Source organism: Strigops habroptila, chromosome Z (assembly GCF_004027225.2).
Source record: "Strigops habroptila isolate Jane chromosome Z, bStrHab1.2.pri, whole genome shotgun sequence".
Lineage (NCBI taxonomy): Eukaryota > Metazoa > Chordata > Aves > Psittaciformes > Psittacidae > Strigops > Strigops habroptila.
Window position 1 is genome coordinate 67,390,244 of NC_044302.2, and position 24,652 is coordinate 67,414,895.

The 24,652-nt window shown below is 36.0% G+C and overlaps 1 protein-coding gene across 2 annotated transcripts in view; it reads right to left on the minus strand.

Annotated features, from left to right (window-relative positions):
- Nucleotides 1-798: 798 nt before the first annotated feature.
- CNTLN (centlein) overlaps nt 799-24,652 on the minus strand; it is a 196,153-nt gene continuing 172,299 nt past the window's right edge. For both annotated transcript variants that reach the window (XM_030512317.1, XM_030512316.1), the window contains 3 exons: nt 10,675-10,860; nt 9,251-9,328; nt 799-1,580 (listed from right to left, as the gene is read on the minus strand). In XM_030512317.1, the coding sequence (XP_030368177.1) occupies nt 1,479-1,580; nt 9,251-9,328; nt 10,675-10,860 (366 nt within the window). In that variant the 3' untranslated portion in view covers nt 799-1,478. The remainder of the gene's footprint in view (nt 1,581-9,250; nt 9,329-10,674; nt 10,861-24,652) is intronic.

The following is a 24,652-nucleotide window of genomic DNA, read 5'->3' on the forward strand; positions in this document are numbered from 1 at the left end:
CAGAACTTGCTTTGTCCAAATAAAATGTTTTTACTAAGTAAACTTACCAGACTTACTTACCTTAATAATTTTCAAAAGGAGAAAATGAATCCCACCCTTAAGGCCTAGGGCACAGAGCTTTACAGAGAGTTCATTTTCTTTGTAGAGCATTTTTGGGTCTCTTGTGACATGATGCACAAACAGCTGCAAATAAATAACTTGTTGCATTTTCCATTCCTTGAAAAAATGCTGATAATTCTGGCTCCACGTGGGTTAAAAGATTTTCTTTTGCTCTCTCTCTCTTCACATAAAGTAGATAATAATTTGATTCTGCAGCATTCACGGCTCTTGTTTACTCTTGATCCAAGAAAGAGTTCTCTCCATACCGAGGTACCCAGCTGATATAGAAATTTGCAAAGACAGTAAAGCAAGATGTTTAAGTTAAGAGAAAAAGGTACTAGGCTGGGAAAATGTCTCACACTGTGAGTGTGAGTGATCTTAGGCCAAACAGATCTTTCTTCTGATTCTTCACCCAATATGAATAACGATAATGACACCTGTTGTAAAACAACTTGATATCCATAGATAAAGGTTGTATGTAAGTGTTATTACCACATGAATTCAGGAATCTGGGCCTTCCATTTTTTTCAGGTGGATTGGTCCAGAAGAACACAAACTCTTCAGATTAAAGATGTGAAAAAGCAGCAATTATTTGTTGGTACTGCCAGAGAGACACCTGACCAAAACTCTGTACCATTTTCCCAAGGAAAGTGAGAGCTTGCAGCTTGGTGGTAGCTGAGAAAGAACTGGCACTACTACTGAAAAAAACCGCACACTAGAAAGAAATTTATTGTATTGAATTTTAAATACAATTAAATACATTGTACACAACAAACTCCAACTCAGAAGAAAATAAAGCTTTTCCCAGGAGTATTACTCTACATGGAATACTTTCCTATAATAATTAATTTTCTCATTTTTTTCCAACATATAGAAAGCATATAATTTTATGTAGCATATATCATAAAGCTAGGATTTACAAAGAAGCTAAAAGAAATTAGGTATTCGAAATCCCAATGATATTCCCAGTTCCTCTGCAGATCCTACTTACACTGTTCTGACTAGTACACCAGGAGTTAGCTGCTTTTTGTACTTAATGAATTGTACAGATGTGTATTGGTTGTATTAAAAACATCCTTTCTCTACAAAGCTTCCAGTGCTGTTCACTGGAAGGAAATATATGCTGTTCACATATAAAGGAAAATATATATATTTTTTTTTACTTTGCATTGATTTGCAGCAATTTTTGTTTTCAAGAATCAAACACCACACTCCTTTCTAAATAGCAACGTAATTAATTCTTCTTGTTCAACAATTAATTAGTTCACAGTTTCTACTTATGTATTGAACATGCATATTGACAGTTCCTTATGTGAAGAGGAAAGACACAAGGAAATAGCACACATTTTAGTCACACTTTGCAAAGATATTTAGCAATATTATACAGTATGTTTCATGAGAGAACTGTACTCTTCTACCAGTTTCTTCTTCTCATTTAATTTTTGCAGTATGGCATCCATTAAGTATGAAGCAAAAGGAAACTGAAAAAGAAATGTAGTAAGAAAAATGATCATTGAATTTTATTGTCTTCATGTGAAAAACACTTACTAAATATCTTTAAACCATTAGATTTTACTCAGTTATGGCAACTACCACGCATGCACACATCTAATCTTTAAAGTTCACCTGCCTGGTTAGTGTCTGAAAATTTGCTCTCTAACATAAAAATGATAAAAGAACAGAGTAAAATGAAAAAAGATAAACGCCTTATTGAACAATTCATGCTTTACTGGCCATGTTAATGATGTAAACTGCAGTACCAGCATCTCTGTCATTTATCTTCAATCAGCTGATCAATAAAAGGTTACAGTCATCTCTAGGGCATGCAGAAATGGTAGTGTATGTTCACTACTCTCAGGAGGATGAGACAGAACTACCAGTACAGCTCTCAATGCTGTGGCAAATTCCTTAAACTCACATGTTTAAAACTGTAAATAAAAAACCACAAAGCAAAACAAAACCCCAAACCCCAGAAGCTCCAATTGCATTGACTGAGATATGACACAAACAACTGCTCCTCTAAAACATGATACCAAAATACTGTATTTATATATTTACAAAGAAAAGTGAAAATCTCTTTTATATCTTCTCCGATATGAAAGATGTATTTTCACAATCAACGTCTTAAAGAGATTTGTTATATTTTTCAGTGTCATTGCTTTAACGCTTAAAGTAGTTTTCTTTCAGTCTTGGTGCATCAGCGCACCGTATGCTGGGAAGAACTTTTGGAGGTGGCGCAAACACTAGTCATTGCACCTTCACCCATAGAGTGGCCAGTGCTATGCCAGAGAAGAGCAGAACAGATTTTGTTCACCCTTAGAGAATCTCAGTAGTTTCATAGAGCTATCAGCTTTCTTGAACTCTTAGTGAGACCAGTGGTGACCAAGGGGTCAGTCCCCCACAAAAATAACCAGAAGAACAGAGAATTTTACCTTAATAAGGCCACCATAAATAAGTTAGGTTAAATATAGCAGTTGGTTGAGCAGGCCAAACACTAGCTTCCTCTGCGTTTCACAACTGTAGTTCAAGGCAATACTTCTGCACCTAGAACCACTCTCTAGTTCCATACTTGAGTGTCGCTGCTCTGATTTTATTTTTTTCACTTCTCTATTCCATCTTTAACAGAAAATTTGGTACTATACCAGACAGAGTACTGCCTGTTTCCCAGATATATGAAAAAAAAAATCTACAACAAACAAAAAACCCCAGACTACAAGTTAATCAAGTACAAATGCTAGTCTAATGTCTGAACTGATATAAAGGTGTGAATCTATAAGTTGATTTTTATAATTACTAGCAAGCCAGGAAAAAGAAAAAATCTAAAATGGTAGCTAGGAAAATCTTGTTAATAGCAAGTATCTGTCATGAAGTGACTGTAATGGCACTCCTGCATGTTGCTCAACAGTCCCTTTGCAGCTACAGAAAAAGGACAATAATGTGCATTATTTCCCTTTTCTTCAGAAAAGGAGGTTTTGAAGGGCTGGTACTTGGTTGCCAGACATATCTCCATCTGTCATAAATAACTTCTGTCTATGATAATTTTCTAGTAGTCATCTACACCTGTCAGCTTTCTTCTATACTCTATTGTGGTAACTTTTGGGGGAATAGAGGGATCCAATTCACTGAGCACAAATCTATTCAGAGTAATATAAGACATAATCTTATGTGAAATTCTGTGACACTTACTTGCTACTGTGCTTTAAAAACACTGAATCCAGCATCCTGTTCACTCTAATCGCTCTCCTTCCTTGTCTAAATATGTTTTTTACGAGAACACTATACCATTATCTCAAAGCCTCTAATTCTTCTTGCCTAGCTTGACTACATCCATTTCTGTTACATTTCACCTCCTTAATGTTGTGCCTGAGATGAATGATTTCTTATTGATGTCTCTGGCTCATATCATTCTAGCTACATTTTACTTGCTGCTCACTACTCTCTGTGGCTTCCATGTCATAGCAAAGTGATCTTTCAAGAACTCTTTCCATTTAAATCATTCATTTAAAGCAAGAGCATTTGAAAGTTAAACATTATGTCATTCTTTCAACATTTGTTTTTCTCAGAGAAAGTGCTGTATGTTTTTACCTGTTTTTCTTTCCATACAGACACCCAGAACTGGATGATCTCTACAGTCTTCATCTTTAATAGAAGTCTGTCAGATTTACTTTTAATGATGGCTCTGTAACTATCCTGGGAAGCTTCCCTCTACATTTCTCCCCAGAACTTCACAACTGTTGAAGATGTCTCTACTCTAAAGTATTCATCCTAGCTTCCAAACCTGCCATATGCTTAGGGAAGGCTTTGGGAGTTCAGTGAGTGCTAAGTGCACGCCTAAGAAGTAAAAGCTTGTTTATACCACTGATAATTATATATTTTAATACAGAATGATACTGCCTCCAAATGTTTTCTACTTATCTGTGCCACAACCAATTTATCTGAACACTAAGCATTAACAGTGATAGTGATCCTAAATCACTACATTATGGTAGGCTTTAAGAGAAATAGTATTTAATTGATTTGGTTAAATTCAGAGTATATGAGAGTGCAAATTACATGTGGATTTAAAGATTTTTATTTATTTCTTTAACAGAATTACAGATCTCTTCTTTGATACTAGAAAGACATACAAATGAAATGGCATATTTCTTACACAACTTATCAGGCACGTATCTTAGTGTATAGCAACTGTAAGGTAATATGATCCTAAAGAATCATGAATGCTTATAGTTATTTCCATTTCTCTCACTTATTTATTCTTACCCTGAGAATACTTCTTTTGGAGATCCCTTCTGTAAAAAATAAACTATTACTGTTTATCAGCCTTACACAACTGAGTCTCACTCAACACCAGGGCATAAGCATACACTGATCTGCCAGTGAAAAGACTCATAATGAATGCAAGGCAATGTTGTTATTCTAATGAGACATAGCATCTCCATTTGCAGTGTACAGCATTACTTTGACTCTGCTTTGCAAAGTCTAAAATGTGTTAACATAAAAATAAAAGTACTTGATTTCTGGAGTACACAAATTGGTGGTTACACCTATTTTACATCTCCCCATATGGATCATCAGTGTAATACATTTGCCCAACAAAATGATCAAAACACTGCAGAGCTGCCTCAAATTGAATTGTGAGCCACAAAGAATAATCTGAAATAAATCTAAAGAAACTCAGATCATAATGACCAAAACCTCCTAATTTCACCATAAACTAAAAGTCAAAATTTGTATGTGCCTGTCTGTACTCTTATCTTGAGTAATTAAGCCAATCTCTCCTTGTTTTCAGTCCAGGACAAGTGATACTGTTCTGTTTGTGTGCATGAGATAAAAGACAGATTTATACTATAATGGATCGTAAATGCATGGGACTGAGCTCACTCTTGTAATGTCAAGAAAATCATGGTCTGATGTCAATGTTAAGCTGCAGGTACTGAAAACACCTGGTGATGGGGGCAGTGGTGAGTGTGCGCATGTGTGTTTGTGCATGGATTAACACATATGTGTGTGTGCAAGCAGAGGACAGGCAATGAGCAGAGAGACCTGTTCAAAAAGGAGAAGACAAACAGACAGTCTGGAATGATGATGATGAAAGCAAAGCAATTGTGTTCCCACACAGGAAATTTGAAGAAACAACGAAAGCTGTTAGTGCACATTCCCAGATGATACCAGAGGAAATGTACATTTAGAAGACAGTGCAAATCCTAAAAAGGGGTTGGGGAAAATCCCTACCAATGAAGACTGAATATACCATTACAAACCCTGTTCTAGAGACGGATTATACAGATACCTACAAAGCGCCCACAGAACAGAGGGGAGGGAGTTTTTCTGGAAGTTTTCACCATTGGAATATGATTTGTACATTCATAATGAGGTCATGAGAGCAAAGATTTTATTAGGCAGCTTTGTTTATGTCAGATGTGATATCAAAAGGAGTACCTGAGGAGGGAGGGAAGGCAAGTGCTGCTGTATGTCTGATAAGGGACATGCTAATCAATACTGTCACTGGGTTCAATGCTTGGAAGAGTTAGGCAGATGATTTCTATTTTATTTAGAAGTAGTTCTTGGAGACTTCAGGCAGTAACCTGGATTGGGTTTAACATGCTGTACTCAGACACAAAATTATTAACAGACTGTAGGAATTATGTAAAAAGAAGTCATCTGCTTGATTTAGCTTTGTATGTTTCCTACTGTGGGAAAAAGCTAGAGAAGGTTGCTGGGTTTTGGGTTTTTTTAAATGATTATGAAAAGAGAGTGCTACTATACTGTGTGCCAAGTTCAAATAATAAGACATATACACCCAGATGGAAGGGAGAAAGTAGGTAAGAAGCCTCATTACTTGCCATGCAAGCTGCAAACACACATACAAATTGAGATAACCATACTTGTTCCCTCCTATCCCAAATACCACAAATTACTAAAACCTCAATGGTCCATAATGGGTTGGTTATGCCTCCCAGCTTCTCTCTCCCATGCTCAATCACTAACACATAATCAATCTGACGTCTCTGTACATGACTCAGACACCCATCTGCAGGTCTCTGCTTGCACTCCTGTGATGCCTTTCCACATACAGGTTCTGCATAGGCAAGAGAACGTTTCACAGCAACTATTGTCAGTTACTAACATGTTTCATTTTTATACTTCAGTGAGAACACTCTAGTTATTGGGTGCTAATGTACAAATACAAAAACTGAACTGAAAAAACACTTGCTGGCAATTCAAGATATAGATTTAGACCGTAAGTGATTTTTACCAGCTCTGTAGAATTCAGAACATGACTGTACTTTTTGATTTTATAATTCTTATTTAAATAATAACATCCTGATGCAGATATGTCTCTATCACATTGCAAGCTTCTTAGCAGTGGTGTAGTTTCTCCACATGTGTTTCTACAGTAGTTGATAAAATAAGGACACATACTCTGACTAGTGTCTGTGAGCACTCAGGAATGCAAAAATATTTATCACTGAAATTTAACATACTTGTAAAGCTGACAGAAATTAGACTTTTTCAAGTCATAAGAGTATGAAAAAAAAGAAAGGTGTGGATGAGGTGTGCTATCTTTTAGCATTACATTTTAGGGGAATCTATAAAATGACAGTAAAATGCAACTAGTGCTTCCCTCAGTCCCCCCAGAAATTCTAATGTAGCAGTAAAATGGCTTATGTCAGTAATAAAAATAAAATGTCTATGACATTTTAAATGTTATCATACTGTCACAGCAGAATAAAATTAGCTTGAAGAATGATCTAAAGGGATATGATGCAGTTCATTATGTATAACAGCAACAGCAGCAGTTTCTCAGTGTTCATAAAGGTTTCTCCATTAAATTTACCTCCAGTCAATAATTAGGAGTCCACAAATAAACCTAGGCAATTAAATCAATACTGCTGGGCAATTATGTTCGAAAGTCCTGGCTCAATGGCACAAAAAGACACTATATCAAACTGCAATATTAAGTGATCTGATGCAATTTTCCACTGAACATTTTCTCAGAATAACAGAAAAGGGCAAGACTGCATCTTTGTTCAAGATGCAAATGGATACACAGTTTGCCAACCTGTGACACTATGTGAGCCATCTGTTGTGAGCAAAGTCCTGATGGAAAGCTTTCACTTCACGAACTTTAGTTTTCTGATCATAAATAGAATGCCTACTAAAGGAAACCACAATCAATCTCTAAAAGATAGGAATTAAGCATTTTAAAGGCTATAGAGTTCTGTGAGCTGCTCCCAAATAGAGACCAAGAAATCTTAGCAATTTCCATCCATGTGACTTAGTGTGGACAGAAACGAAAAGCAGAGCTGGCTGCTCCCAAAAAGCACTAATCCCTTCGCAATTCTAAAGATGGTCAGCTTCCCAAGAATTACTTTAAGCCTCAGAGCTCCTCCTGAAGAATCCCACAAGATGGAGCAAAAATCACTGAAAGCCACTATTAACTTGTACACAAACTTATACGTCTAAGAGCAAAAAGCTCCTCAATCCTTAGCTAATATTTATAATCCTAATATAGTTGGTTACACAGTCAACAACCTTTCTGTTTCTCCATGCCTTCCATTTTCCTGTCTGTCTGTATCAAAGAGAAGTAATAAAATTCTGCTTAGGATTTTTTAACAATTTACCAAAGAATGATAACAAAAAATAGAATAACAATTCTTGCTGGTATTCCATGAATCTGATTGCTATTTTGGAGTCCACAGAATGGACAGAATCTTGAAATTTATAGAATTTTTTAAAAAAGTCTTAAAATTAAGGCAATTTAGAGAATAGAAATATTTGTGCTTTTACTGCTGAGTTCCATGTAACATTAGCAGGCTAAATTAAAATGCCAGTATTTTTGACAAAGCCAGTAAAAGCAAACTGATATTTCCATCTCCTCCACTGCAGCAATTAAGGAATCTTAATGTTACAAGTTTGGATAATGAAAGAGGAAAACCCTGTAATTTCTTAAAAATCTGGTCATAGGACACAATCTAGACATGAAAGCTATTAATGACAAAATAGATATATCTGAATCTGAGTGTTCCCTTGAAATGGCTTTCAAAATATTTGCAATCAATATCATTCACATTCTTAACTGAAATGAACTACATCGCTAATGGGCCCATGCTAGTGAATATGTATTAGGAACACTGGATTTATAAATCAAATTTTATGTCTTTTCAAACATCAGCTACCGAGCATCTGAATACAGGAGACAACTAAAATATAATGGAAAATTTTCAAGAGTCAGTGTGTGTTGCCAGTGATGTCCAAACAAAAGCTGACTATGGCTAGAAAAGCAGGGCTCTCACCTGCCAATAAACTGCCCTTGATCACTTACAAGAGGGGAGCATCCCAGCAGACTCTCTGTGTATTAAAAAAAAGACTTGAAAGAGAAGAAAAAGTATCACACAGGTCACAGCAGCAGTCTCAATGGACCCCTCAGGGATTTCTGCTAGTCTCAGCCTTGTCATCCTCTATGCAGCTTTCCTCGCTGCCCAGAAAATGTCGATAGGAAAATGTTTGAGGGGCCTCTGGTGGAAATTTTTTCATTCTTTCTGCATTGACAGGATGCCAAATCAATATTTACTTCCCACTAACAAGCTGCTCGAGGTCTCAGTAGAAAATATTGTAGAGAATGCGAGAAGACACGATAATAAACAGCTGTCTGGCTATGAGGAAAACATGAATTGACTGGAAACAGGTCCACAGTAAAAGGTCACTGATACCCATGAACTCCTCAGGTGTCCATATCAACTGCTAACTTTAAAGGCACATAATAAAAAAAACTCTTTTTCCTAAGCGGTATGAGAATGGATCCTTTTCACTCTAGCAAGCATTACACACTGTTTCAATAACTCAATTAACACATTTGCCAAGATGTGTGCTGGTTTTCTCCAGCATTGTTTCACTGGTTTCAGCTGCTAAGACAGCTATTACAAATCCTTGGTTAACATCTCTTCAGTTCTATCCAGTGACATTTGTTTTAAGAGAAACGAAAACGAAATGCTACAGCCCAAGGATTTTACATTGTCTCATTATAGTATAGTTTGGGACCATCAATGGTAACATAATTACAAATGCAACAGATTAATTACAACCTAAACCCACTTAGCTACTCAGCGTAGAATGATATAATTCATTAAGGAAAGATATAAATTAGCACCTGTGCTTCAAGAAGGTTATGTATATACTGCAGCCATTCTTTATCGTTTTCAAATTCCATTTTTGTTTTTGCTGTTTCCTAAAAATAGAAAAAGATAACATAGACACAACATTTTGACACCACCTGAGAAGAGCATAGTGAAAAATAAAGGAAATGTGTAACTGGATATACATTAAATAAACAGTAAGTGGAAATGGAAACTATGCTTTCAAAACTAGTTATTGAAGCATATCCACCAAGTATGAGGGCTCTGTTAAATTTATAAACCTATCCTTGTCTGTGCATGTCCCTAGAAACATGCATGATGTTCTTTTCACAGGTGCATTAGGTGCATATGTGATCTATGTGTAAATTTTGCAAGTTCAACGTAAAGGTTCCTGAGTGGAATATGTATATAAAATTCGTATAGTGTAAATTCATAACCTGTAGTTAAAATTTGTTTTCTATTTATAGGTAAGTATGTTTGTGTGTTCTACACATATATTCACAATAGTTACTACAACACTATACACTATACAACACCAGTCACAATAGTGACTAGTGTACAAAAGGTACAGGATGTAGAAATTACTTTGAGAATGAGGTATGCATGGAACAATTCTATCAAAGTAAATCACTTTACAGGGGTGTATAAAAGTTACAGATGTATAAAAAGGGTGAGGATTGGTCCATTTTATTTGTATTCATGAATGTAATCCATATCAGTGCATGCATATGCACTGCACCTTTATTTAACCAACATGAAAACTCTCTTTTGTGACATCTTTAATATAAAGCTCCAATAAAGCTAAACCTGAGTTATTACCAGAGTACTGTTACACTCCAATAATGGTTAGATCCTAGACACTCCTACTAAAATAAGCATCCAGGCTTTTTCATGTATTATTTGATCAGTCCTAAATAAGTCTAGATACGAAATCCTATTCCCATATCTGTTTAATAGAGGGTGATTTGATGAAACACTACCAAGTATTTCATAGTGAAGTGTATGATAGAATCAACAAAAAAAGGCAATGGATTCCCCCAGAAACCACCTGTCTACTAGAAATATATACCTTTATATATACCTTTAATATAATATATACCTTTAATAGGTATAACAATTCAAGAAAGGAAGCATCAACAGAATCAATCTGGCACAGCAAGACACTTCCAAATAATGTCTCTACAACTACATGCTCAAAACACTGTATTTATATTTTATTATGCATGCCCAAAGTCTCACCACTTTATGAGTCTCTAACCTGACCTCTTTATTTAGACCCAATTGTTCTGTTTTGTTTGTTTGTTTGTTTTTTCCCCATGCTGAATGCTGCAAAATGAAATTCTAGTCTATACCTGGAAATCCTTTTCCTCAAGAATGGAAATATGCAGCATCTTCTGATCTAGACCTTTTTCACTGAAAAGTCCTTAAAGTAACTTACCTCATCATCTTCTACTTCTAATATCTCCTCAAGATCAGTTGTTGAAACATTAAGAATAGACGCTGCCAACTGAACAGACTCCTGGAAAAGACCCTTTTTGCACACTTTCACTTCTCCCGTTTTTTTTGCCTGTTTGATTTTTGTTCTCAGCTCTTGTACGCTGTGCTGTAGCTCTCTGGTTAGAGCCTAGAAGATGCAAGCAAAAAATACTCCGTTGCAATTTTTCTTAAAGTGCAAACACTATTGAAAAACCAGTAGCATTCAGATTAAGCTCCTTTAGATGGGAGTTATCTTCATTCTGTATTATTGGTTTAATAGGATACATGTTGTAATATTAAAGAACATGGTATTTAGCATATAAAATGTGAATACATTAAAATAGAAAATGTTCTTAAATATAGGTAAATTTGGTTTTATTTCTTTAGCAAAAAAAACCATATTCATCATGCCATCAGTAGTAAGACAAAGCAACTTCTGTGGAATCAATCAAAAATCCTTTCTTGACCCATCTACCAGAAATGTTCTTGTAATAACAACAGAAGTGTCAGACTTGACTGTGGTCAAACAGAGGTCTTTTTAAAGCTTACTCATACTTCACTGCATGAAGGAATATCAGTATACCTCTTTATTCAAAACCTGAAATTTCAGTTCCCACCACGACAGAGTAATTAAAAACTATCCTAGCTACCAGTTCTTCCTGATAAAATTTCTACAACTTAGATCATCACAGTAGTGGCTATTCACTGTTGATAAGCAGCATACCCTTGGAGCACACAAGTCGACTGTATCATTATTCAAGGCTTGCATAGGAAGGGTTATAGTCTCATGGAATATTCTCTATGCAGTGGGCCCACACAGAAAGCCTATCCAGGCCAGGCAATCTGTTTGCAAGGATCCTCTTAGCAGATAGTTGTTGGCTGAGAGAAAAAAGCCATAAGTCACTGTCAGAAGATCCTCCTAGCATATTCAACTTCCATGACTCAAGCAGAACTGTGATTGCCAGCACAGACACCTTGGCTTAGTTTCAAATGAGAGAATAAGGTTGTATTTTAATTGTCATTTGTGGGGCTTATCTTATTAAACTATCTCTCACCAGTAGCTGATTAACTCCTGAAAATTCCTTTTTGCAGAATGCCTTCATCTCATAGAAACTGACTGCAGAATTATGAAGTTTGTTTATTGGCATTTGGAGTAAAGTACTCTACAGCCCCTTGTGTATTCAAAATGCAGTCATTAGAGAGCATTTGCTGATATATTTCAAAGAAAGCACAACAGATTAATCCAGTTCCAAGATTTGTTTATTTTTCTGCCACATTCCAGCATACCATTTTTCTGTATTTAGCTAAAATGTAATTATTAAAACCAAAATTACCCTACCACAAATTTGGGGAGAGGAGGTACGATGAAATTTGTCCCATTTTGTGATTCAAATGTGGGTACCTCCATCCACGGTATCTCCAACAAAGTATCTTGTACATAGATCTGTCTGCAAATAGAGAGCTGAGAGGAATGAATAAACTTGAAATGTTATAGGCAGGGAGCTAGGGCAACTTGGACCAAGCTCACGGAAAGACTGTGGAAAGAGCCCCAGCAGAAAAGCACAGACTATGAAAAAAAATAAATCACGTTTTAGTAGCATCTGAAACATTCCGACAGTAAATTTGCTCCTGCAACACCTAAATGATGTATTTGACAATGTAAAAATAAGTTCAACTGTACTTTTTCTAGCAAATTGAATGAGCTTCCCAAATTTTAAAAGTAAGGAGACCTCACTCAGCCATAGGTGATTAGGCTAAAAGATGCACATGTGTATTCTGGTGCAAAGAGGAAATGTAAATTAAAGGAGTAAAATATCGAGGAAATTAACTGCAAAGCTATATGGAAACACTACAAATAATGATAAATAGCCGAGCACAGACAAACAAAAAGCATGATAATAAAAAAAGTTCAATGTTCACTTGAATGTCTTGGACAACATACAAACATCGCCAGAAAATAGTCATATTATTAGATAAATTTTATTGGTGTATCCAAACTCCAAAAATAATACGTGAGAAGTAAGCAAGCTGATAGCAACAGCAATGGTGGAACCCAGAAACTGCAACTCCACTGTAGTATTTTAGGCTTGTCTTTTAGTTCAGAGTCCCAGAAAGGAAGGTACCAGAAAGACCCTGAAGAATCTATAGCAGCAGTGGGGAAAAAAAAACAAACAAAAACCCCAAAAAACAAAAAAAAACCATAAAAAGGAAAAATGAAAAAGAAAATTAAAAGGAAGTTTAAATAACAATCAAGGAAGGAGAAAATGACGACCAGCAGATTTTTATATGCAAGCCTACACTTGAGGACTTGCACCTCAATTCCTTTTTTCCCTTAGCAGTTCCAATACACTAAAGCATATGTAAAATAAACACCATATAGTATATGGACTTTCAAATTGGGCTCGGAGACCAGCTATTTTTGAAGTGGCCTTCTTCACATTATTAAGTTGTAATAATTTTTTTATATACATTTTTCACTGGATAAGTGCCTCTAAACTATAGCCTCCCTGCAATTTTAAGTTGCTTTTTTCTGTTGCTATATCATCATTTGTCATATGCTAATGTATTCATGTGCTACGTTTTTTACTTATTAGTGATTTAATTTACATATCCGTTCATCTTTAACTGAAGATATATTCCATGTCAAAGCCACAAGATCTTTAACTGAGTTAGACAGAACCATTTCCACACTGAAAATGACATAATCCTAGGAGTTAACCAGCAAAGGTTTTGTTGGTGAGTGTACTGAAGCCAGTATTATATCATTCTTTGATTAAGAAATTGATCCAATACATTCTGGACTTAAGCGTAGGATTTTACACTAAACCACTTCCCACTATGTATTTCAGAATCACTTGTTTTTAAACTTACATATGTATACTTAGGGATACAAACTGCCTGCAATGAAATCAATGCAGAATATGACTTCAGTATGATATTGATGTATGATAACAATGCCTTTATTAGTACTAGTAATACTAGGATTTGATCTGTTATCTTTGTTTTTCTTTGGTGTCAAATCTAGGGGATATTTTGTTAGTAAAGCCATTTTCCCAACTTAGATGTTACCCTCAGAATTGTTCCTGTGGGACACACTTAGCTGCTACCAGCCAACTAGAATAGGAATACCTCATTAATTCCTGAAACAAATCTACAACACATCCTGCCAGACCAGTGCAATTGTTACTGGTCTGACTAGAAAAAAAATACTCTTAGAATTCTAACAATATGAGCTGAAAGTACCCAGCTTTTTTTAATTAGTAGCATTTGCTGCATCATTTACCAACTCCACATGGTTATATAGCATATATTACACCTACTGGATTGCATAAGTGCTAAAATAACTCCCTTATAAGCCTTTTTACTTTTTTTTTCACAACCCAAAATATTAATTCTTAAGGTAACAGTTTTCAGTTTTGGCCTCAGTACAAAATCACTTTTTAGAACTATATCTTCTGCCAGTTTTGAGATGTATAAAGACAAAGGTCTTATTTTATTTAAAAGATCATATTTAATTAAACACTCAAAAAAGCTGTGGTAACAGACAGACCCTGACAACACACTATTTGTAAGGTCTTTACTTCCCCAAAAACTCTGACACTGGTTGATCCTGGAATTGACACAAATTGATCACTGGCCCCAAGTAATGCATTATGATCAAGCCAATGCCTAAATTATTCTCATAATTACCATGTTAATTTACACACTCTATTGTTATTGTATGTTTTATAGTAAAACTTACTGACTCCAAGACAAACCAGAGTCTTATACTAGCACTCTAGCTATGTATAGCTAGATTTCAGTTTTGCAATCATGCAGATCTCATGGCAAAAGCCATGGCTCACATTACTTATGGAAAATTTCAAGCTTTCCTGTGCTTGTGCAATAGTAATAAGGTTGGGCTGGGCCTGGCTGGGATGGAGCTAATTGTATTCTAGCAAACTCCTATGGTGCAGTGTTTTGGATTTGTGACTAAACCAGTGTTGGTAACTGAACTATTAACTAACCAGCTATTGCTGAGCAGTGTTTGCGCAGCACCAAGGCCTTCTCTGTTTCCCACCGCGTCCCCTCAGCTAGTAGGCTGGGGTGCACAAGAAGCATACAGGGGACAAACCTGGTACAGATGACCTGAACTGACCAAAGAGACATTTCATATAGCATCTTGCTCAACAATAAAAACTGAGGGGGAGTGGGAGATTGGTCTGGCAGGTAGCCACTGCTCAGAGACTGGCTGGACATTGGCCTACCTCCCTTGTATTTTTTCCTCTCTCTTTCCTTTCACTTAATAATCTGAATTTTCTCACTTTTGCTCTTACTAGTCTCTCCCCAGTCTCACTGGGACCATAAAGCGAGCAACTATGTGGTGTTTAACTGCTGGCCAGGGTCGACCAATCACAAATATATCAAACAGTATAATATTCAGAATAATTCTACACATAATATTTTGTGTGTAGTTCAATATAAAAGTGTCTTAAGATACAAGTAATGTGTTCTTAGAAACTCACTTGTTTTGTAGATTGGGATGCTGTAAGGATGTGACCCAGAGCATTACACCAAAAATGAAATGGAAGATCTTTTCTGAAACAAGTTAGTTTCCTAAAGAAACAAAAGTATTGTGAAGATGTTGCAGCTGTCTGTGGGAAACAAGATCTGAATTTTACAGAACCAAATGCTGAGTTTAAAGAACTTCTCTACTTTTGTTGTAGAACAATTATTGCTGGCCTATGGTTAGAGCAGATTCTAGTGCTATAAAAGGCTGAGAAAACATTACCACCTCAACTCACAATCAACACAAACTAGAATGAATGGACAGTGTCACACAAAGAGATGATTTCATGCTCTGTTTCAGCAGCTGAAACAAGCATTCAAGTTTCTTCAATGAAAGTACAGTTACTTGGTCCTTACTGTCTCTCTAAAAATGACTCTTAAAATATTCTCAGCAATAAGGTTTAAACTGAGCTCACAGCATGAATGCTGCATGTCAGAGAAAAGGGAAAAAATTCTATAGTAATTTAATTTAATATGTATATTGATATGCTATTTAAGTTACCTCAGCTAGCTCCTTCACTTGAAAATATACACCTCCTAGGCATACCTTTTTTTCTACCAGAAACAGGACAAGAGTGTAGACAAGAAATAAAGACAAGACAGACCACTGCAATAGATTTGTCTGGCCAAGGGCTGTAACATGTAGCATTTTGACCCATGGGAATGAGTTAGCCTCAGGAGGTTAACTTAATTCTTACAGTCCCTAGAGATCACGTCTTATTTCAGAGATGCTAGCAGATGCCCTGAAAGAAGAGTGTAAAGGTGTAGAGGTGATATAGACCAGTCTTATCTTCCTCTGCCAATTTCAGTATTCAGTACCAACCAAGAATGCTATTGGCAAATACTAAAAAAAGTGATAGTAACATTAGTTTACCAATGTCACACAGTGAACATATACAGAATAACAGAATCATTTAGGTGAGAAAAGACTTTTAAGATCATCAAGTCCAACCATTAATTGTCAAGTCCACCATTAAACCATGTTCCTAAGTGCCACATATATGTCTTTTAAATACTTCCATGATTATTGACTCGACTGCTTGAGTCACAGGGTATAAAAGGGGCCTCAGGATTTCATATTTGAACACAAAACTCAGCTTCCTGGCATTTACAACTGCAGATCCCAAACCCAGTTAAAATGCAATAAGGAAGAGGCATATTAAAGTACAATGACAGAAATGAAAAACTGCATATAATTTTATAATCTAATTCCTATCATGGGTAAGATTTGAATTTGTTCAACTATGCTGGCTTAAGTTGTGTTATTCCTGCTTGCCTGCTATTAGAGCACTGGAGGAAGTCTTCACTGGCTGGCAACTGTTTAAATATTGCATTTCTCCACATTTCTCCAAAATATCTTTGCTACCAATCTCATCCTACATCCTCTACCAAAATACTATTCCTTCTTGATTCGAAACCATTGAAAAGAAATGATATCTTTATTAGCATTTATTTTCAAGTACAAAATTGAGAATGTTCTTTTGACTGCATTTTCTTAACCAGCTCCAAGTATGGAAAACCACAGGGAAGAATATTAAAAATATTTCAACCTGTATTTGGCATTTACAAGAAAAGGAAATTAAATACATTGTGCTATGTTCTAAAAGATGGTTCAATTTCTTTACAAATTAGTAGAAAAGTGACATAAGTTGTGGCCAGTTTTTAGATTTAGACTGTTTTCAAAACCAACCATATTTAAACAAAGATGCAGCAACTGACTTATTCTGGCCAATTATAGTGTAGTTCATATTTCTGTAGATAAGTACACAATGTATACTTAAGAGTGTAACTGTTTTAAAATACTCTTTGTGATTCAAAATTTGGGGGGGAGGGGGATTGTTTTACTGGTCAGCTTTTACTCTTTCTCTTTTATAATCCTTTCTTGGTAACTGTTTAGCTATTGCAGTTTCATTTATGCCTGAAATCTTGTCTTAAAAATCTGCTTCTTTTCACAGCATTCACGTGTTTAGCATGAGTTTAAGTAGAATGAAGCCACTCATATTGCATCACCTGGACATCTCATTTATAGAACATATAGCATATACTTACTGATATGAGGGACATTTGGTTTTAAATAATATAGCTTTACAGATACCTAATCTCTCCTTTACATTAAGTTTAATACTGTTAGAAACTTCAGTTGTAGACCAAACTGTTTTCAGACTGATGCTTTTTTTTTTAAGTATCAACAAACATGCCAAGTTTTCATTGTACTGTTGCTAAATTTTCAACACAGTACCATGTTTTGTGACCTATAACAGGGAAAAAAGAATAGTTTTCTTTATAGCAGAGAATGAGTTGAAACATGTATAATGTGTGTGGGATGACAGGCAGAATATTTCTGTCAAAATATATTGGTTTCTAAAATTATATTTATGTGAAATAGGCAATAATAATAATTTAAAGTCCTATTTACTTCAGCATTTAAGTCCTACCTCATTTACATAATTTTTTTCCCTGCTGTAAATTCTTTGGTTTCAACAGAATTACCTCTGATTTACACAGGTGCTAGCAAACCAGCATCATTCCTTTAAAACACCATATATTACAGTTATTTATACAGAGAGAAAAGAAAAAAACCAATCACTGACTTGAGATTAGAGCTTCACACACAAATAGCAAGAGATGCCTGGATTCTCATAGAGTTTATTATCTGAGCCGTTAGGGCAGACAGAGTCAGCACAGTTATACTGGACATGGCAAACAAAGAATGTTCAAGGCAGACCAAGAAACACTGAGGTGAAGCAACACTCCAAAGGTCACACAGCAGGTCAGTGACCAAGATGTGAAGAGCAGCAAGATTTCCTGATATTCAGTTCAGTGTCTGAGCTTATGCTAGCTTTCTGCAGAAACACGCACAAAGTATAAAAAAGCATAAAAAGTATAAACCAGATGCCATGTGTGAGACTACTGCACTGCTGAAACAAACATCTTTAAAACCTAATTTAAGAGGTCCACTCTGGCATTGCTTATAATATTTAAAAAAAATACATAAATCTTATCAACTCTGTTTTCCTAAAATACTGTTGCTTGTTGTTTTTTAGGATTCCACCCTCCCAGATTCCACTTCTCGGTAGCTCTTTCAGCATGTGCATTGGGAAATCCCCTCAACTCCCACCTTTCTAAATTACCATGGAGACTTCACAAGGCTTTGTATATGGGTGCTTTCTGTTGTTCCTGCTTCAGCCTGCTTTCCTAATAATCTGATCAACATACATTAAAACATTACTTCTACACGAACTCTTAAATAAATCATTACAGGAGACATTTAGCCTCTTATACAAGTTTTGCTACTTTTGCTGTGATTTTGCCAAAAAGTTTTCCAATCACTTCATGCCCTGAGCCTTCCCTATATACTTTGTACTAAAGTGTCCATGCCTCAAGTCTTCCAGTTATCCCTTTTTCCGGTCAACACCGTTTCTGTCTTGTAGACACCTAACCGGCCATTATCTTTAAACAAAGCATCTTTCTAACTATCTCCAGATTATGCACAGGGCTGAGTGTCAGTTTTAGAAAGCAGTGTCTCCAAGCCATTTAAAGGAATCACAGGTGGATCTATACACTGCATTGCAGAGTCTCCAAGTAGCTCCCAGCTGAGCCTGCTGTAGTCTCATTCTCTGGAAAACTTAATTTATTTTTTTTCCCTGAAGCAGAAAAGGAAGTTATTTGCAAGCTGGTGAAAATAGTTTCCTGTTCAGCTCAAGTTTGTTGGATTTGTTCACACAGTATCTACTATTACAGAATAATGGTCTATGTCTTCTATAGTTCACAGGCACTGTAAGAAAAATGAAAGCAGGACTAATATCAACAAAATCATCTGTGTCAGACATGCATCTACGCTTTGCATGAGACATATATGCACAGCTACAGAAACGTGACATACCTTGCAATTTGGTTACATGGGTTGAATCATTTAAATCAATTCCACTGAACTCTTGATACAGAGTGGGATATAATAAGATAAATCATCATATTTTAAGCTATATCTGTTATTGTCTTTACTTATCACAGTCAAAACCCAAAGTGAAGTGCTATCCTTCTAAGCCTAAAAAGCAAAGAAAAAGAAGAGTAAGGAAAAGCTTTTCGAATCTTTCTATTTATTCTTTATTTTTAGCAATCAAGATTTTATCCATTAAGATGTCTACATTATATGCTGTTTGTGGCATGCTGTATGCATCACTAATCATATGCCTTCTGTAAACTACAGGAGTTCAGCCATTCACTTCATTCATTAAAATTCACAGGGCCTATTATTCTGTTTACAGTGTAATAGATATTCACTGTCACTATTCAGGCCCCTGATTCAATTTGCCTAAATCCCAGATGCAGAGTAATCCTGATGGAGATTATCTTAATTTATCACCAATTTCTTCTCAGAACCAAGAAAGGTTGGTATTTCATAATAAAAGCTGTGTTTCTTCTTTTTTCCTAAAGCAGCATGCATAGCAAAAAAGGAGCAATAAATGCCTGATTTTTTTAATGGCGAGTTTCTTTCAGTTAGTTACACAAATTTTGCTTTGCGTATAGAACACGTTCTCTTAAAGGTGTGTATTCTGCAGATAAGAATATGGATTCTCATCAGACTGGAACACATCCCTGTAACTAAATATTATGTTGATTCTGACTGAACACAGATTGGCAGACTCGTCATCTACTCAATACATTACGAAATAATCACTCTGGGTATTCTTTTCTAGGTAGAGTGTTGGCAGTTTGGAGTGTAATAAATGAAATATCTTTTAGCTTATAAGTGTTCCCAATTGGCAACATCTTCTAGCAACTTGATGTAATATTAAACATGTCCACTTTCAAATCAAAACTGACAGTGCTGACCTACGTAAATGATACTATCTGCTGTCATTTGCAAAATGTCCCAGTAACCCACTGAAGAAACCTTTGTTTGATCAAACAATACTTCCAAATCGGCTTTGTTCATATACAATTGTGTAAACTTCCTAAATATAATTTTGCCAATTATAAAATTTTACAATTACTTCTTATGCTTAGCATTCTTAGATGAATGATTATTCAAATACCATCCTCCTCCTGATCTGGGTACTCTTACAAAAAGCATGTTCTGCACACCCTGAGCCAGGAAGAAGTTGGAGCAGTAGTACTGCCAAGAAAACTAAATCCACAGGGCTTGAGAATACATTCACCAATGGAAAAAACCTATGAAGAATGTTTCTTACATCTCACGCTAACTGGAGAATTCTGAGAGTCCCTGCAAGGATATACTTCTGTCAAAAGAACTGACTTTGTAGCAGGAGGTACAGGCAGTAGCAGTATATTTGTGTTGTTCTTGTTGGAAAGGAGCAGATAAAAACCAACAGAATACTTCCCAGATATTTGAGCCTCCCAACCCAACTACTAATTATCTCTCTTCCCCTCTCCCTCATCCCCCCATTTATTTTGAGATACAGGGCAAATAGGATGTCATCTGCATATGGTCATTCTGAGAAGAACATGTTTCTTGGCAATGCTCTATCTTTCCCAACACAGAACATTCAAGAGAAGACGACAACAATGGTAAATAACAAGAAATTGCCAAATGACAGGAATTCTTTAACATGGAAGTGGTGAGTTAATTAGACTTATTCTTTGTAACAGGAAGAAGTTTTATGTGACATTTTCAATTAGCACTGCCACTAAAGGGCAGTCCCAGCACCTCTACCCTGCAACCATGTAAACCTGTCCCTGCTCTGACCCTCTGTGGTACACAAAAGCTGGTGCTCTGGGTTTTCAAACGGTTAACATGCATTTTCATGAGCTAGCTCACAATTGACCCATATAATGTTTATGACAACATTTCACAAATGGAGGAGTGAGCAAGTTTCATATTGGCAAAAATGAGCAGTGAGAGTCACTCAGAGGTGGAACTTTTTAACAGAAGTGTTAACTTACCTTAAACTGCATATTAAACTACAGCCCAAGATAGCAGTGAGAAAATATGTCATGGCACAACTGATGGGAGAATTCAAGATAAACTGCAGAAAGGTAAGAGTGACTGACATATATTGGGATATAAGGTAAGCTGACTGAATGACAAATAGCTGGCAGAACTTCACTCAACCAAGCAGAGGTGAAAAAAGGCCTCTGACGTGTGGCTGCACGTACCTGTATATCAAACAACAGAGCAATGGGGAAATGCACCTAGCTTAAGCCCTGCTCTGAGCAGCAGAAATGAGGGCAGATGTCTTTAGAGAGAGAGTGTTAGATCCCCAGGCAGATCCACTATGCTTGCCAAGTAAACTGCCATGGGTCTTGATTTTGGCAGTCAACTCTATCAGATGGTTATACTGGAGACCTATCAAGAACAATGCCAGAACAGACCAGATGTGAACTGTGTTTCAGTGGGTATCCTCTGTGGAGGGCACGTAAGTCCCAAATCACAAAGGCATTATGGAAGTGAGAAATGCACTTAGCTGACTTTGAAGCATCTAGCCGCCATCACCTATTTATTGCAGCCGCAGTTGAATATAGGTGCCTTATCAAAACTTCAAAATATCATCCTCAAGGTCAGAAAACTTCCAATATTTTCATGCTAGTGCAGATGCCATCACTGCAGACTAACTTATAAAAATTAGTTTTGCTGATGTGCAAGTTGAACGGGACAGACAACACTACTGAGGTCTGAGCTTACAAGGATCCGTAACAGCAATATGTGGTCAAAGTCTAGGTGAGCTAATACATAACCCCCCAAGCCCCACCAAATACAGTAATGCAGGAAAATAGAATTCCTGCATAATTATGCAGGATTTTGGACAGTTTCATAGCAAACTATTATGTTCTACCTTATTTTCGGTAGACATCCAGTTAAGTAGTCTAATAGCATTTTTTTAAGTTTATGCAGTGGCCGTTTTCTGTATGTGTTGTCACAGGTACTACAAACTGTACAACAAAGAACATTTTGCTCTGGTTGCTGTGCTGCACATAACTGGCAAGATCTACCTGAGGATCCGATAGTGTAATACATGTTATATAAAATACTGACCAATGGTGCACTATAGAAATTGGATGAATGGTTCAAAGAGAATTTATGGTGCTGTTGGAAGATGGATGGGGTAGAAACAAGCAGCTGTACAAAAGGCGTCTGAAACACTCTCAGAGCCACCTGGTCCCTCTTACAGGTAATTTGTGTTCTTCTGTAATAAAAATGTCTTATTTGGCCTAGCTTACATTATACTTATAGCCTTAGCTTCATTATTATTTATCAGTCTTCATAGATGCTAATTCTCTGAAAATGTTTAATAACCAAGTTCAGTTCTGATCTTTACAGAACTTTAGAAACACCTAAATTTCAGTAATTACTTTACAGATCAATTGCATGGGCCATTTTTGATCCATTTAACATATTATTGATATTGCATAGCCTCCATTTTTTTACCTGAACGTCTCAGTGATAGGTCAGACATCTTAAAAAACAGTCTATTAAAATTAACAGTAACCTTTACCAGCTGACTTGTACTGGCTTCCAGAAAAAAAATCAGATTTATTTAATGCAACTTATTCTCCATAAAGCCATTCTAAGAAGTATAATTGTAATCCCACAATAGTTTAATAATTTAATTTCTTATCAGATTTTCATTATTTTAGTCAGAAATGAGGTTAGAAAAACTGACCTAAAAATACCTATCCTGACTGCCTTTTCCAAATATCAACTCAGTATTATCACTCTTTTAGACTCATGGCAGTGTTGTAGTATATATGCACTCACTTTGAATACTTACTGAAAATGAGGATCAGCAAGATAAAAATTCCTTAACCTGTCTTATAAAGTTGTAAGCTATAAAAGTTCTCAATGTAAAAATGTGACTTCTTTCTAGAAATTGCATAAAATTGTCCATTAGCTACTATTAGACTGGGGATGTTTCATTATCTTCATATAACATGAGCCTACTTCCTTCCAGATACAAACCAGAAATATTCATACAAGACCTCTATCTTAATGTAGTAACAGATTTGTTTTATCTAATAATAGGTTGTATCCACCCTGCAATAGGTATCTTATTGCTAGCACATTTTCTAATCCTGCCCCTTTACTATTGTTCTTGGCCTTGCTATCCACAGATTTCCTCTGGATTTCTTTAGCCTCTTCTCCATCCTCTATAGTCTATTGCTGCTCATATTTTCACATTATTATCTATAATCAAATTTCCACTTCCTTTATATTGCCTTTTTATTTCTAAATACTGTGTTCACTCTCTTAACAAACTGAAATAGGTATTTTTAAGGAGCTACCCTCTAATTATGGAAATGTGGCTTTTTTGTTTAATTTAAACTGTTACAGTGCACAATTTCTATTCTTATTTTCTACTAGCCTATATCTTCCTCATAGCATCTCTGGAGAAATGAGCTGCTCTGAATCAACCTATTTTAGGTGGCTTGTTGGTTCCCACTGAATGTAATTTAAGATATAACACCTGATCCCTGTATCACTATTCAAGTCCAATAATGACTTATACTGGATACAGCAACTTTTGACTATAATTATTTCTTCCACCACTGTTAGAAACTATTTTAGTTAGTTGTGTAATTGTCCCAAACTGGGCTCCCCATAGCAATGCAATGCTTTATTGTACATTACAAATATGTGCTTAAGCAATAACTCATCATATCCTCTAATTTGATCCAGTGTTTTGTATCAGAGGTTTCTATCAGAAACCTCTCCCCCAGGTTTTGCAGCTTAGTATGTTGATCCAAATGGATTCAAGATCCTGTGGTTCTGACTTATCAATAACTCTAAAGGCAAGTAACAGTGTCTTCTATAAGCAGAAGGAGCCACAGTCTCTTCTTTGAAGTTTCTCTGTTGTCCTATAATTAGCTGTAGCTATTAATTAGCAACACTGAAACGATTTAATTGTTCTGTGTTAAAAAAAGAACTATATAATGTCATGAGAGACATGGAACAGCTAGAAAAAGTAACCACACTCAACTGATTAATGAGGAGAAGATTACACTTGCACTCAGAAAACAAGTAAGGCTTGTGAAGTGATCAGAATAGAAAGCAAAGATAAGATGGTCATACAAACATATTAAACAGGTTAAGCAACAGACAGTTTAAACTTGATCTCTATTCAGAAAAACTTATTCGAGTTACTGAAACTTGAGTGAAGACTAAGATCAAGGAAAATTAACTTCTACCTAGAAGGAGAGAGTAGAATGAGACAGGAAAAATTGGAAGGAAAGGAAAAAGTGGTGCAGGAAGGAGCACTGCTACTTACTGTGCCGCCTCGGTCTTCCTATGCAGGCTATAGCAACACATATGTAAGAGGTATTTTAACAGGATTTACTCAATATACTACAAAATTCCACAGAAAGACAGAAGATTTTCAGCTATATTTTCTACAGCGTTAAACTGTGAATAAAATCTGATTTGAGAGAACTTTTTT